The sequence below is a fragment of the Podarcis liolepis genome (assembly GCF_965112155.1).
Source record: "Podarcis liolepis genome assembly, chromosome: 16".
NCBI classification, from domain to species: Eukaryota; Metazoa; Chordata; class Lepidosauria; order Squamata; family Lacertidae; genus Podarcis; species Podarcis liolepis.
Genome location: NC_139567.1, coordinates 45,017,609 through 45,031,207, shown reverse-complemented (window position 1 = coordinate 45,031,207; position 13,599 = coordinate 45,017,609). Strand labels below are relative to the sequence as shown.

Genomic DNA, 13,599 nt, shown 5'->3' with positions numbered 1-13,599 from the left:
AAGGCAGGGGGAGCCCTTTCCAGCTGGTGGGCCACATTCCCTCATCAGAAACCTCCTCAGGGCCACATGCTGGTGGGGCGGAGCCAGAGGCAAAGGTGGGCGGAGCCAGAGGCAAAGGTGGGCGGAGCCAAGGCTGCACGAAGTCCGTAGCAGGTGACACAGCAGCCCTTTGAAACTCCCAGATTTCTATATGTACACGAACACACAAAGACATATATAAGAACGTCACATGATCACCGAAATAGCTGGATGAACCAAAGCACAATTCAAAGTGCTGGTGTTGACCTTTAAAGCCCTAAATGGCCTCAGTCCTGTATACCTGAAGGAGCGTCTCCATCCCCATCGTTCTGCCCAGACACTGAGGTCCAGCGCTGAGGGCCTTCTGGCAGTTCCCTCATTGCGAGAAGTGAGGTTACAGGGAACCAGGCAGAGGGCCTTCTCGGTGGTGGCACCCACCCTGTGGAACACCCATCAGATGTCAAGGAAATAAACAACTATCTGACTTTTAGAAGACATCTGAAAGCAGCCTTGTTTAGGGAAGCTTTTAATGTTTGATAGGTTATTGTATTTTAATATTCTGTTGGAAGCCGCCCAGAGTGGCTGGGGAAACCCAGCCAGATGGGCGGGTTATAAATAAATTATTATTATTATTATTATTATTATTATTATTATTATTATTACGGCCTTCCTAGTGCAGCATCCTGTTCTTGCAGTGGCCAACCTCATGCCCCAAAGGGAATTCTGCAAATGGGATCTGAGTGCAACATCAAGTCTCCAGTTGTTCCCCGTTGCCTGGCATTGAGAGGTAGACTGCTGCTGGGCTTGGAGGTTCTGCTGTCACAATAGACCTCCACAGTGCTTTTTTTTTCTAAAGAAGAATGTTTAGGGGTACTCTCATTTTCCTACTCATATTGAAATGAGGCCAAACTTGAGTGCACAAACTGTTGAGCGATATGCGTACCCCCAGGAAAAAAGCACTGGGCCTCCGTATGAGGAGCCTGCTGGATCATGGCCATCTGGCCTTTTTTTTAAAACCTCAAATGAATGAATTGTTGGCGGGAAAGGGGGGGTTCCCACTGAGCAATGCCCTCCTTGAAAGAGTCTTGCTTGGGTCTTGCTCTGAAAGGAGTCTTGGGGAAGAATAAGATAGCTACCTGGATAAACTTCAGGGGGTTGGGGCCATCACAAGACCATTTGGGCGAGTGCCCATCTTTCTGTGGGCAGAAATGCAGCCTTTGCAGGCATCGCGGGAAATGTGCAGCCGTGGAGCGAGACAGCCTGGCTTTCGCAAGAACCGATTTGACCTGGGGCTGACACCGCATCCCTTGAACAGGGGTAGGCAACCTAAGGCCCGTGGGCTGGATGCGGCCCAATCGCCTTCTCAATCCGGCCCACGGATGGTCTGGGAATCAGCGTGTTTTTTCCATGAATAGAATGTGTCCTTTTCTTTAAAATGCACCTCTGGGTTATTTGTGGGGCCTAGGAATTCTTTCTTTCCCCCCTCCCCAAATATGGTCCGGCCCACCACATGGTCTGAGGGACGGTGGACCGGCCCACGGCTGAAAAAGGTTGCTGACCTTGAACCACAAAACCTCCATGTGTGGTCTCGGGCTCGGCTAGACGTCTCCCCATCTTGGCCTTGCCAATCCCTATCTGTAAAATGGGCGTATGAGTGAGCTAACTTTCACAGAGCTTATCGCTGCCTATCGTAGAATTGCAACACAGCAATCCCAGCTAATGAATCCTTGACTAATGGCCACCTAAGCTCTGTTTAAAGACCTCCAGCGAACCGAGGAATCCAAGGAGATTCTGACTCAACCTTAGGGAGAACTTCTTGCTGATAAGAACTGTTCAGCAGCGGAATGGGCCACCTCAGAAGGCGGCAGACTCCTTCGCGGGAGGTTTCTAAAGAGGCCGGTTGGCCATCTCTCAGGATTTCCTTTGTTGTGATTGCTGCATTGCAGGGGGCTGGACTAAATGGCCCCTGGTGTCCCCGCTCTATAATTCCCGTGCCCCAAAGCTCTCTCCCCTCCTGTTGTGCCCGGCATCTGGTGACCATGAGGCCGGGCACAGAGCCATCTCTGTGCCAGGCAAACACCTTCCTTTACTCCCATGCCTGGGGCTAATTAAACCATCCATGTGTGTGTCTGGCAGTGCTTTTGTGTGTTACTGTGGCATGTGTTGTATTTTCATTTTATAACCCACCCTGTGATCCTTGGATAAAGGGCAGTACAGTGGTGCCTTGGTTTACGAACTGAATCCGTTCCGGAGGTCCGTTCTTAAACCGAAACCGTTCTTAAACCGAGGCGTGGCTTTCCCTAATGAGGCCTCCCTCTGCCAGTGCCCTTCCACCATTCGGCTTTCATTCTTAGACCGAGGTAAAGTTTGCAAACCAGGACACTACTTCCGGTTTTGCAGAGTTTGCAAACCGAATCGTTCTTAAACTAGACTGTTCTTAAACCGAGGTACCACTGTACAGTGATACCTCAGGTTACAGACACTTCAGGTTACATACGCTTCAGGTTACAGACTCCGCTAACCCAGAAATAGTACCTCAGGTTAAGAACTTTGCTTCAGGATGAGAACAGAAATCGTGCGGCAGCGGGAGGCCCCATTAGCTAAAGTGGTGCCTCAGGTTAAGAACAAACAGGAAACAGCAGAGAGGCCTCTGAGCAGGCTGCCTGCCTGAATCTGTTTTGCCTGGGCTGCCGAATGGGAGCCCCAGTGAGTCACCAAAAGCTAGAGAAGGCATGTTTTGCAGGTGGGTGTGCTGGGCACTGGGACCAGCTGGCATTGCACAATGACAGAGGGCTGAGAAAGCAAGCCACGTGCGCCTTGATGAGGGAAACGGTTGGGCAACCCTGTTCACACAAACCGGCAGGAAGAAGATGATTTGCTTATATATGTCTCTCTTCCCCCCAAGAAGCGCAAAGTTCTTCAGCAAGGACCAGGATGTACCAAATCAGGGCTGGATTCCGTGTTTGCAACATGGCAAAAGCATATGCGCCGCCTGGGGTTCCTTTTTGCCATGGACCAATGCTCAGTGCAAAAATGTGCAGAAAGGAAAGGGCGCAGGCCCAGCCCTCTGGAATTCACGTGAAAACCATCACTTGTGGTGCTGGACTTCCATGTAGTGCTGGCGACGCGCAGGCAGCTCTTTCCAAACAATTTAATTCGCTTTTAATTTGAAATATGCCCCTACCCAATGCTATGAGCATTGCCTGCGAGTTTCTCTTCTGCCAGTTGTGTCACATACGAATGCAAGGCAGAACGAAGGGAAACAATTGAATTGCAGGGGGTTCCTTCCAACTCTACAAATATAAGATGTTATGAGGTCAGCTACTAGAGACAGACGCTTTTTGGTGTTGGCAGCCCCAGGGGGTCTTCCAAGTGCCTCTACAACGACCTTCATAGGTGTCAGGTAAAGACTTCACCAGTCGCAAATATTTTCCACTGCTTTTTAAATTCGTTGCCATTCACTGTCACTGGTTTTATTCTGTGTTAGAGCTTAGTTTTCTATTGTATTTTACGTTTTTAATTTTCCCCTTTGCAAACCACCCAGACGCTTTTGCCGTTAGTTATTTTATTTGCAATATTTATATATCACCTAAGCACTGGGACTCACTCTGGCGCACGGGGCCTGCTTCCCCGGGCTCTCCCCATGGGTTTCAAACACCCTTCCTTCTCAGTGCCCGATTTACCTATAAGCTAAACAAGCTATAGCTTAGGGTCCCACTCTCTTGGGCCCCCCAAAAAAATTTAAAGGAAAAAACCACTGGATATGCATTTCCAAAATATAAGATAAAAAAATAAAATAAAACCTACATACAGTGTTTTGTGTTGTGTAGGCTCCTATTTGTTATGTGCAAATGGCTTTAGATACCTATTAGGTCCATAAATTACCCTGTATATAGCATATATTCAACACAAAAAACAGCGACAATTTGTGGTTGATAAAGGACAGCCAGACATATAAAGGGCCCCATTACCTTCCATAGCTTAGGGCCTCATCAAACCTAAATCTGGCCCTGTTCCTTCTATCAGGAAGCTCAGGTGGTGATTGCCAACAGATGGAGGTCCTAAAAATGGCTCTTGCATCAGCATCCCATCTATCCCGGCCTCCTGTCCTCACGGCGGCCAATCAGAGCCCCCCAAGGGAAGCCCCAAAGCACAACCTGAGCCCGACAGCAGCAACCTGCCATCTGTTCCCCATCCTCTGGTATCCACAGGTAGACTGTCCCTGGTCATGGAGGTTCTGCTATCAGACTAGACCTCCCTAAGAAAAGCCTGGCTGCATCAGGCCAAAAGGGGCCCGCCTAGTCCAGCCTCCTGTTCCCACAGCGGAAATCCATGCGCAGGACTTGTGCGCAACATCCACGGGAAGCCCTTGACTCTGCAAGTGTGAGTGTGTGTGTGTGTGTAAGGGGGCTGGCTGGCTGTTTATCACTAAGCAAGTGTGACTGTTGCATTTTTCTACCCTTAAACCGCCCTGTGGTCTTCGGATGAAGGGTGGCATATAAATTTAATAAATAATAATAATTAAGGATTATTTACTTTTGTGAGAAGGCGGAGAGGGAGCACCAGCTCTCAGGGAGCATCGGCTCTTGCCACACACACTGTTGTGTAACTCTGTGTTGCAACGCTGCTTGCTCATTGCCGGAGATTTCTCCACCAGCTGCTTTGGAGGTCACCAGCCCTTTCTCCCCCTTTTATCTCCTCCCCGCCCTCCCCGCCCTCCATGCTTTGCCAGGCGACCCATAAATACCCCTCCCTTGGGCGGAGAGGGAGGCTCAGAACATCTGCATCTCTGGCAAGCCTCTGTCTCTTTAAATCCCCCCTGCGGGGTGGGCAGGCAACAAGAGAGCCATGTCTGTATCTGTGGGAAAATTGGGAAGGTGGAGATCCCTTGATGGCAGGCATGGCCCACGGGAGCCACCAGGGGGAGGCAAAGAGCCACTGGCTTGATGGCAGAAAGTGAGGAGGAATTAAAGAACCTTTTAATGCGGGTGAAAGAGGAGAGCGCAAAATATGGTCTGAAGCACAACATCAAAAACGAAGATCATGGCCGCTGGTCCCATCACCTCCTGGCAAATAGAAGGGGAAGAAATGGAGGCAGTGAGAGATTTTACTTCCTTGGGCTCCATGATGACTGCAGATGGTGACAACAGCCACGAAATTAAAAGACGCCTGCTTCTTGGGAGAAAAGCAATGACAAACCTAGACAGCATCTTAAAAAGAAGAGACATCACCTTGCCAACAAAGGTCCGTATAGTTAAAGCCATGGTTTTCCCAGTAGTGATGTATGGAAGTGAGAGCTGGACCATAAAGAAGGCGGATCGGCGAAGAATGGATGCTTTTCAATTCTGGTGCTGGAGGAGACTCTTGAGAGTCCCATGGACTGCAAGAAGATCCAACCTCTCCATTCTGAAGGAAATCAGCCCTGAGTGCTCACTGGAAGGACAGATCCTGAAGCTGAGGCTCCAAGACTTTGGCCACCTCATGAGAAGAGAAGACTCCCTGGGAAAGACCCTGATGTTGGGAAAGATGGAGGGCACAAGGAGAAGGGGACGACAGAGGACGAGATGGTGGGACAGTGTTCTCGAAGCTACGAACAGGAGTTTGACCAAACTGCGGGAGGCAGTGGAAGACAGAAGTGCCTGGCGTGCTCTGGTCCAGGGGGTCACGAAGAGGTGGACATGACTAAATGACTAAACAACAACAATTACGCTTTAGCTGGGATTCCTGCTTTGCGGGGATTGGACTAGATGACCCCAGGGTCCCTTCCAACACTATGAATCTAGGATTTTATGAAAGGGGAAAGGGGTTTGGCTGCCTGTCTCTTTGTTCTCCACAGGTTTGAGCGTCACTTGAGAGATCAACACCCAACCCGGCCCAAGCATTCGCCCAGTGGGGTGGGTGTGGCAATTTTCATTGACCAGTCACTGGTGTGACTGGTCCAAACTCACAAATTACACCATCTATCTAAAAACCACAATTTTGAGGGATTTTTTTTTTTTTAATCCAAGGCAGTGCTGGGCTCATTCCCTGCTAGTAACATTATATATGTGTTTGTATCCGCAGGTATATAAAGCAAATGGCTTTCCTTTCAAGAAAATGACCCTTATTCCTTGCCCATAGCAATACATTTGTTGCATGTAAGACTTTTCGGAGCAGGAATCTGGTGGCAAATTGCTGGCAGGTAGTGATGGGTGACCTGTCAAATTCAGTTCTTCTCAATTTCTCATTTTTTCAGACCTGAGTTCCATTCTCCACAAGGCCATGTCAGATTGTTTTATATATATATAAAATGTCATTGTGATACCAATCAGCAGTTTAGCGTGGATTTCTTATTAAAAACATTTTTTGTAGGTAACTGTGCCCCAAAGGCACATTTTTGCAACACAGTTTTCCCTCTCTCTATTATATCCATTTTTCATGCATTTTTGGAACCATTACAAAATTCGGCAAAATACAATTTTCGCAGGCATTTTGTTTGCTGTTTTGTTTGTTGAGAGTGAGAATCTGATGAAATTAATGGGCAAGACTTGTGCAGGCTGCTTATGGCTCAGTCTGTGTACGTGAAAGAAAGCAAACGTATCGACTTCCTACTGTATATAAGGAAAAGAAGCAGTTAAAAAGAGCAGGTTCACTGTTTTATTGAAACAAACAAGGCGTGTGTTTTCTTGTGGGGGATTTGTAGTGCAATCCAGGATGAGCCCATTCAGAAATAAGCTACACTGACATCAAGGAGGCTTACGCCTGACCTTGGCAGACGACCACCGAAGGCGGCAGGTTCTCTGTTTTTAAACAGAGGCTGGATATCCACCTGTCAGATTATCGAACTGTGATTCCTGCTAGATGACCTTTGGGGTCCTTGCCAACGCTACAATTCTATGACTCTACGTTGATCCATTTTATTGAATTAAGCTAAATAGCCTTAAGTTGATTTGGAATAAATGCATAGTTAATTGTGACTGTCTTGAATTCTATTGGGTTACAGTCGTACCTTGGAAGTCAAACGGAATCCGTTCCAGAAGTCTGTTCAACTTCCAAAATGTTCCAAAACCAAATCACGGCTTCTGATTGGATGAAGGAAGCTCCTGCAGCCAATCAGAAGCCCCGTCAGACGTTCGAGTTCCCAAAGAACGTTTGCAAACCGGAACAATCACTTCCGGGTTTGCGGCATTCGGGAGCCAAAATGTCTGAGTTCCAGGGCCTTCGGGATCGAAGGTACGACTGTGCTGCCTTCCGTAGTAGGTCACCCTCTTCAGAATAAAACCTTTGATAAGGGAGGGTAGGGCATGGGGCACCAGGGATGAATTTATGGAGCCGAGGGTGGGGGTGGCGGCCCACCGGGTTAGAGACTTCATCCACATATATATATGTTTCTAACCCTGGCACAGCCTCTGTACATCACCCACCCTTGAGGCCCCCAGACCTACTTCCAAAAGGGCATTGAAGTTTGTGGTTGCTGAGCAGAATGTTGCAGGCTGAGGGGTATTTGAAAAGAGATGGGCTTTGAAAATAAAAGGGAACGGGAGTTTGCTTGCCACCTGACTTCTTCCCTGCAAGCCTTGGCCAGGTTTTCTCCAGGAACGCTGGCTTGACGCCGACATGGTTTTAACAGATCTCTGGCTAGCTGTGGTTGGCCGTTCCAGGGGGGGGGCCTACGACAATCTGGGTTTTGAAAAGATGGAAGTGGCTTGTTCTCTGCTGCTCCTGAAGGGAGAACCCAAAGCAATGGATTCAATTGCTAAGAAAGGAGAGTGTAGCAAAACATCAGGAATAACTTTCTGACCCTAAGAGCTGTTCAACGGAGAAATGGACTCCCTTGGAGGTTTTTCAGCAGAGGTGGGACAGCCATCTGTCAGGGGTTCTTTAGTTGCAATTCCTGCACTGCAGGGGGTTGGACTGAATGACCTTTGGGGGTCCCGCCTGAATCTACAATTCTAAGGTTCTGTGCATATCTACATCTTTGCACCACGGCACTTGGGCACGCCTCGGGTTTCTGCAGTCCGGGTCCAGAAGCAGTGAGTTTTGTTTCCTTGCTGGGCATCAGTGGCGGACTTGGGCTGGGGTTCCCCACCCAGCATTGGCACGGGCGATGTTTGGCCTGGCGGCCTAGACCAAAGCCACCGGTTTGGAGCCGGAGTTATTCAGGAAGGAAGGCGATCCCGTCTCCAGGTCCATGAAGGCAGAGTAGAGGGTGGTGAGGTGGATCTCAGGCAAGCTGTGGTGCTGAGCGTCACCGTGCGCACCGAACTTCCCACTGTTGTCGTCATCCATCTGGCACAGGGTCGAGAAGCAGGGACCGGGCGCCGAGGAGGAGGAGGAGGAGGAGGAAGAGGAGGAGGCGATGAGCGCTAGGGGGTCGCTGGCCAGGCTGTCGTCCTTCAGTTCCTCCCAGAGGTTTCCTGCAACGACAGAAACAGACTTCACTGGGTCATGCCAAAAGGTGTCCCCGCTTAGGCCACCGTCCTGCTATCTCAATGGCCAAATGCCCCGAAGGACCTAGGAACCGGGACAGACTGTCTGTGGGCCTGGCGGTTCCATAAGGACAGAAGAGCTTGGCTGCTGCAGGATCAGGCACAAGGGGCGCCCATCTAGCCCAGCCTCCTGCGCTCACAGATGACCATTATTGCAAGCCCATTAATATACAGTGGTACCTCTGGGTGCAAACGGGATCTGTTCCGGAGCCCTGTTCACATCTGTGCGGGTCGTGATTCGTCGCTTCCGCTCATGCGCGTGACATCAATTTGAGCATATGCGCATGTGCAAGTGGCGAAACCCAGAAGTAACACGTTTGGTTGCTTCCGGGTCACCGCGGAGCGCAACCCAAAAACGCTCAACCTGAAGCAACTTCAACCCGAGGTATGACTGTAATATATTATATTATGTTATGTTATGTTATGTTATGTTATGTTATGTTATGTTATGTTATGTTATGTTATGTTATGTTATGTTATGTTATGTTGTTTTATGTTATGTTATGTTATGTTATGTTATGTTATGTTATGTTATGTTATGTTATGTTATGTTATGTTATGTTATGTTATGTTAATGTTATATTTATACCCAGCCCATCTGGCTGGGCTTCCAACAGAATATTAAAATACAATAGTCTATTAAACATTACAAGCTTCCCTAAACAGGGCTGCCATAAGCGGAACCTGAGTGCAACAGCAACCCTGGTATGTAGTGGTAGACTGTCCCTGAGCAGGGAGGCTCTGCTATCACAACAGACCTCCGTAAGAAGAGCCCTGGTGGATTGGGCTGAAGTCCTTTCTAATCCAGCCTCACTATGTGGACGACCAGGTCTCCCCAAAGGGAATTCTGCAATACTCTATTGCCAGGTCAAAAATTATGAAGCCGACATCACAGTATGGATTCAATCCTTGGCCATCACTGGATTAGGACTGGGAGAGGCTCCCTGCCCAAGACCCTGGAGAGCCCTTGCTGCCAGCCAGTGCAGACATTACTGAGCTAGAGGGAGCCGTGGGCTGACTCAGTAGAAGGCTCCTATTCAAATCAGGACCCATGAGGACTAGAACCTGGAATGGACTCCCTCGAAGCAGGGCTGCGCACCTTGGAGCTCGAAGTCGGTGAGCGAAGGGCTCAGGGCGTCCACGTCGTGGCTGAGGTCACCTTCCGCCATGGGCACCTCCTGCACGGCGGCCCGTGCCATGGCCAGCATCTTCATCCCACGTCCCGGAGGGGCCTGGGCGCCCCCCGGCGGGGAGTCTTGGCCCTGGTGTCCGTTCTGGGCGTCTGCGGGAGGGAGAAGGCTTTGAGAGCCGCCCGGCTGCAGGAAAGTGGGCGAGACCTGGGAAAACCCTTGGGGAGGGACCCCGTAGCAGGAGGTCTGTGGGGCCCCCAGCATGCCAGGCTGCGGGGGCTTGGAGGGGAGGGCCCCATGGGTGTGGGGGGCACTGGAGGAAGAGATGGGGGGCTCACACAGGGGGTGATGCTGGAGCGGCAGCCCCCGGGAGATGGGAGGACTCGCCAAGCCGCTGGTGGGGGTGCAGGCCAGAAGGGTCGACCTCAGCTTGTCTGTCTTGTCCCCTATCAGGTTGTCCAGTTCCTCTAAAACACAAAGAAAAACAAAACAAGCCATGTTTATTTCTTCATTTCTGGGGGTTGGGCTGGATGACCCTTGGGGGTCCCAATTCTGTAGTTCTATGTTTCTAAGATGTGTTAATTCTGCCTGGGGATGGTCTTCTGCAAGAGACCAGGATATCTGCTTTGAATCATGTCGGAAGTGGGCCCTTATTACTATTTTTAATCGTTTACTGATTATTTTATGATTATCAGCAATAATCCATAAAATTCTTCTGTAGGAAAAGTTCCATCCAGTCATATTATTCTGCAGGAAAATATGACTTTTAAAGTTTTTATTTATCTTTTTACAACATTTGCACAAATTACAAAACTTAAACTCTACCCTTCCCTTCCCTGGTTCATTTCCATTTCCCTTCACTGCTGCGTTATTCCTTATTATTTCTTTTAAAAGTTCTTCCCTCAGTCTATAGTTTAACTGCTCAATTTATTCTAATTCTGCTAACATTTTAAATTGTTTACAGATTTTTTTCAAATATTCAACAATTTCCCCCCAGTCTTCTTTAATAACTCTTGTTTCCTGATCTCTTATTAGGAGGAAAATATGACTTAATGTAAAATTACATTTATTCTAAAGGGGGGGGGAGAAATATCAAAAGCTAGTTAAGGACATAAGAAGAGCTGGCTGCAGGATCAGGCCAGTGGCCCTTCATCTATGGCACAGCCATGGACCCAGAGCTGAGCTGCCATGGCTAGTTCCATTAAGGCTCTCTCCTCCATGCATTATCTCCTTTCAGGGAGCCAATTATTTAGTATAAGGAGAAACCATTTCCCTCAGAATTTATTTCTGGGAAACTATTTACAACAAATATTAAAACCAAGAATAACCTAAACACCAGATTAAAACACATGTCAGTGTCTTGATGGGCTTTGCATAAACAAAAGTGCTTTGAAGCAGGCACCGGACATAGGACAGTGAAAGTGTTGATTTCAAGAGGCAGGGAGTTCCAAAGGACTGGCAATGATGGCGGTTGTAGTCTAGCAACATCTGAAAGACTGCAGGTTAGGTGACCTCCCCACCATAGAGGTTTCTGCATCCATCACCCACCTGCCTGCCTTGCTACTGTGCAACCAACCCAGGAGGGGGCCTTGCATGTCCCTCCTCCCTCTTAGTCTCAGTGTTGCTCCTTGCTGAGCAGTCTCCTTGCTGCCTGCCAGTCTCTGGGGCTGCCAGCGTCCTCCCCCCCTTAGCCTCAGTGTTGCCCCTCACCAAACAGCCTTTTGCTGCCTGCCAGTCTCTGGGGCTGCCAGCGTCCTCCTCCCCCTTAGTCTCAGTGTTGCCCCCCACCAAACAGCCCTTCTGGAACTCAGCAGGAAGGAGGAAGAGGAAGGGGCAAAGCCAGAATGAGTTGGCTCTGCCCTTCATTGACTCTGGCGCCCCCTACTGTTGGCTCCTGCCCTGCCAGTCCCAAAGGGAATCAGCCACTCCTGAACGCCCCTTGCCCACCTGGCTTGGCCATGCTTTTCCGGACCGCGATGGGGTCTTTCCTCTTCCATTTCTGCAGCTCCTCCTGCATCTTGTCCACCTTGGCCGGGTTCAGCGCCCACAAACAGCCTTTCCTCGAGGAGCTGCCCGACTTATTCTCCACTTTCTCGAAGCATTTGTTCAGGGAGAGGTTGTGGCGGACCGAATTCTTCCAACCGTCTGGAGCTGTCTAGGAAGGGAGGCAGGCACAAAAAACGAACGGAAGTTAATTGGGGAGGGGAAAGGCTTTGTTTCGTTACATCTGTACCATTCCTCAACTTCTCCTGTGGCAGAAACTTCCATCTGAGGTAGGCAGCAATAAGCAGTTTCAGTTCTTCCTACAACTGATTGTGATTCCTGTAACTGATGAAAGCAAAAGTCAGCCGGAACAGGATTTGTGCCCAGCTAATCTTGGCACCTTCCAGGAGCTTGTGACCTATCATCCCTAGCCATTGGGCATGCTGGTTGCTGGAGGTTGTCAAAGGCAGAGCTGAACATCATCAGACCTTTGAAGTGTTTCAGAAAACCTGGAGCAGAAACACTCAGCAGTGCACGGGCTCTTTCGTTCTGATTAATGATTATTAACTAATATTATTAACTTCCCATCTTTTCCCCAGGCCAGGACTCCAAGCAGCTTACACAAATTAAAACAGCACAGATAAAATATGAAAAGCTGAATGCTTTTTGTTAATAAAGTATTTCAGCACTGATAGAATTAAAATAAGGTAAGAAAATGTTGATCTATTAAAATACAGATAATAAAAACAGCACCACACTATTAAAGCAAAAAAACAAAAGACACCAGGCAGCTCTGCCCAAATAAGAATATTTTCACCTGCCAGTGAAAGGGCAGCATGGAAGGCACTGGTTTAATTTCTCTAGGGAAGGAGTTCCAAAGGTTGGGAGAAGCCACTACCGAGAAGTCCCTCTCCTTCATTCATAACTAGCAGGCCTATGAGGGGGGCAGGACAAGGAGGGGGGCATGTGGTCTGCCAAAGAGCTTGGGCCCAATTGTGCGGTGATTGCAGAAGGGCGGCGGTTCAGAGCCCCTGCTTGGCATGCAGAAGGGCCCAGGATCAGTCCCCTTTGGCGGGGAGAGGCCTGAAACCCTGGACAGTTGCTGCCAGCCTGTGCAGACAACACTGAGCTCAATGGGCCGGTATAGAGCAGCTTCCTAAATATGGAACATGACAGAGATGAAGACATCAGCCCAGCCCTGTAGCTTTTATAAATAGCAATACCTCAGACCTAATTGCGGAGCGTGGGATCTTCGGATGGGAAGTGACAAGGTTAGAAACGCACGAGGAGGATTGCGTTTCTAGAAGAGCCACATTCCCTTGCACCCATCCTGGCTGGGGCTGGGCGAGGGTGTGGCCCAAAGCATCCAGGATGGCAAAGGCTGCTGTCAGCCAGTGCCTGGCACCGCGGCATTTTTGGGAGCTTAGGCGCCATTTTTTTGGAAGGCGGCTAATTAACAAGAGCTGTTTGACAACCGAATCCCAGTTTTAACATTTGCATATGTTATGGCTTTTTTTTATAGAAAAAACAACTCTGGGGTCAAAAACTCAGAAGACTGTTTTTGCTGGGACAATGCACTTTAATTATCTCTGCAAAATAACCTCCTCCTTTTTAAATTCATGTTCTCTCTGGTTAATGAGATAAACAAACGGCTCTCCTCTGCCTCGGGCAAAGCTCCCTGTGTAATTAATCATGCCTCAATTGGAAAGGGGGGGGGATGATGGATACCTGTGTCTACCAATATAAATAATAATAATAAACCTGCAGCAGGAGTTTACCAACACTTGACAGGTTCAGGGGTCTAAGCTGTCTGTCCTCTGGAAACGTTTGCCCTGCCATATAGTTGTTCCTGTAAAAATAAGGATTCTGGACCTCATGAATAAAGGGGACGGGGAACACAGAAAGCTGCCTTATATGCGTTGCAGGAATTTATATACAGGTTGGGGGGCTTTGCCCCTCCAGCAGATATCAGGCACATGCAGCCCACTACCAAAACCAGC

General features: G+C 48.9%; 1 protein-coding gene across 4 annotated transcripts in view; it reads right to left on the bottom strand.

The window, feature by feature from the left end:
* Window positions 1–6,640: 6,640 nt before the first annotated feature.
* The window catches only part of FOXN1 (forkhead box N1), a 45,575-nt gene continuing 38,616 nt past the window's right edge, over window positions 6,641–13,599 (bottom strand). For 3 of the 4 annotated variants that reach the window (XM_083480245.1, XM_083480244.1, XM_083480242.1), the window contains exons 7-9: window positions 11,564–11,771; window positions 9,586–10,083; window positions 6,641–8,414 (exon numbers count right to left, since the gene is read on the bottom strand). In XM_083480245.1, the coding sequence (XP_083336371.1) occupies window positions 8,122–8,414; window positions 9,586–10,083; window positions 11,564–11,771 (999 nt within the window). In that variant the 3' untranslated portion in view covers window positions 6,641–8,121. The remainder of the gene's footprint in view (window positions 8,415–9,585; window positions 10,084–11,563; window positions 11,772–13,599) is intronic. The other variant, XM_083480243.1, reaches the window with a different exon arrangement.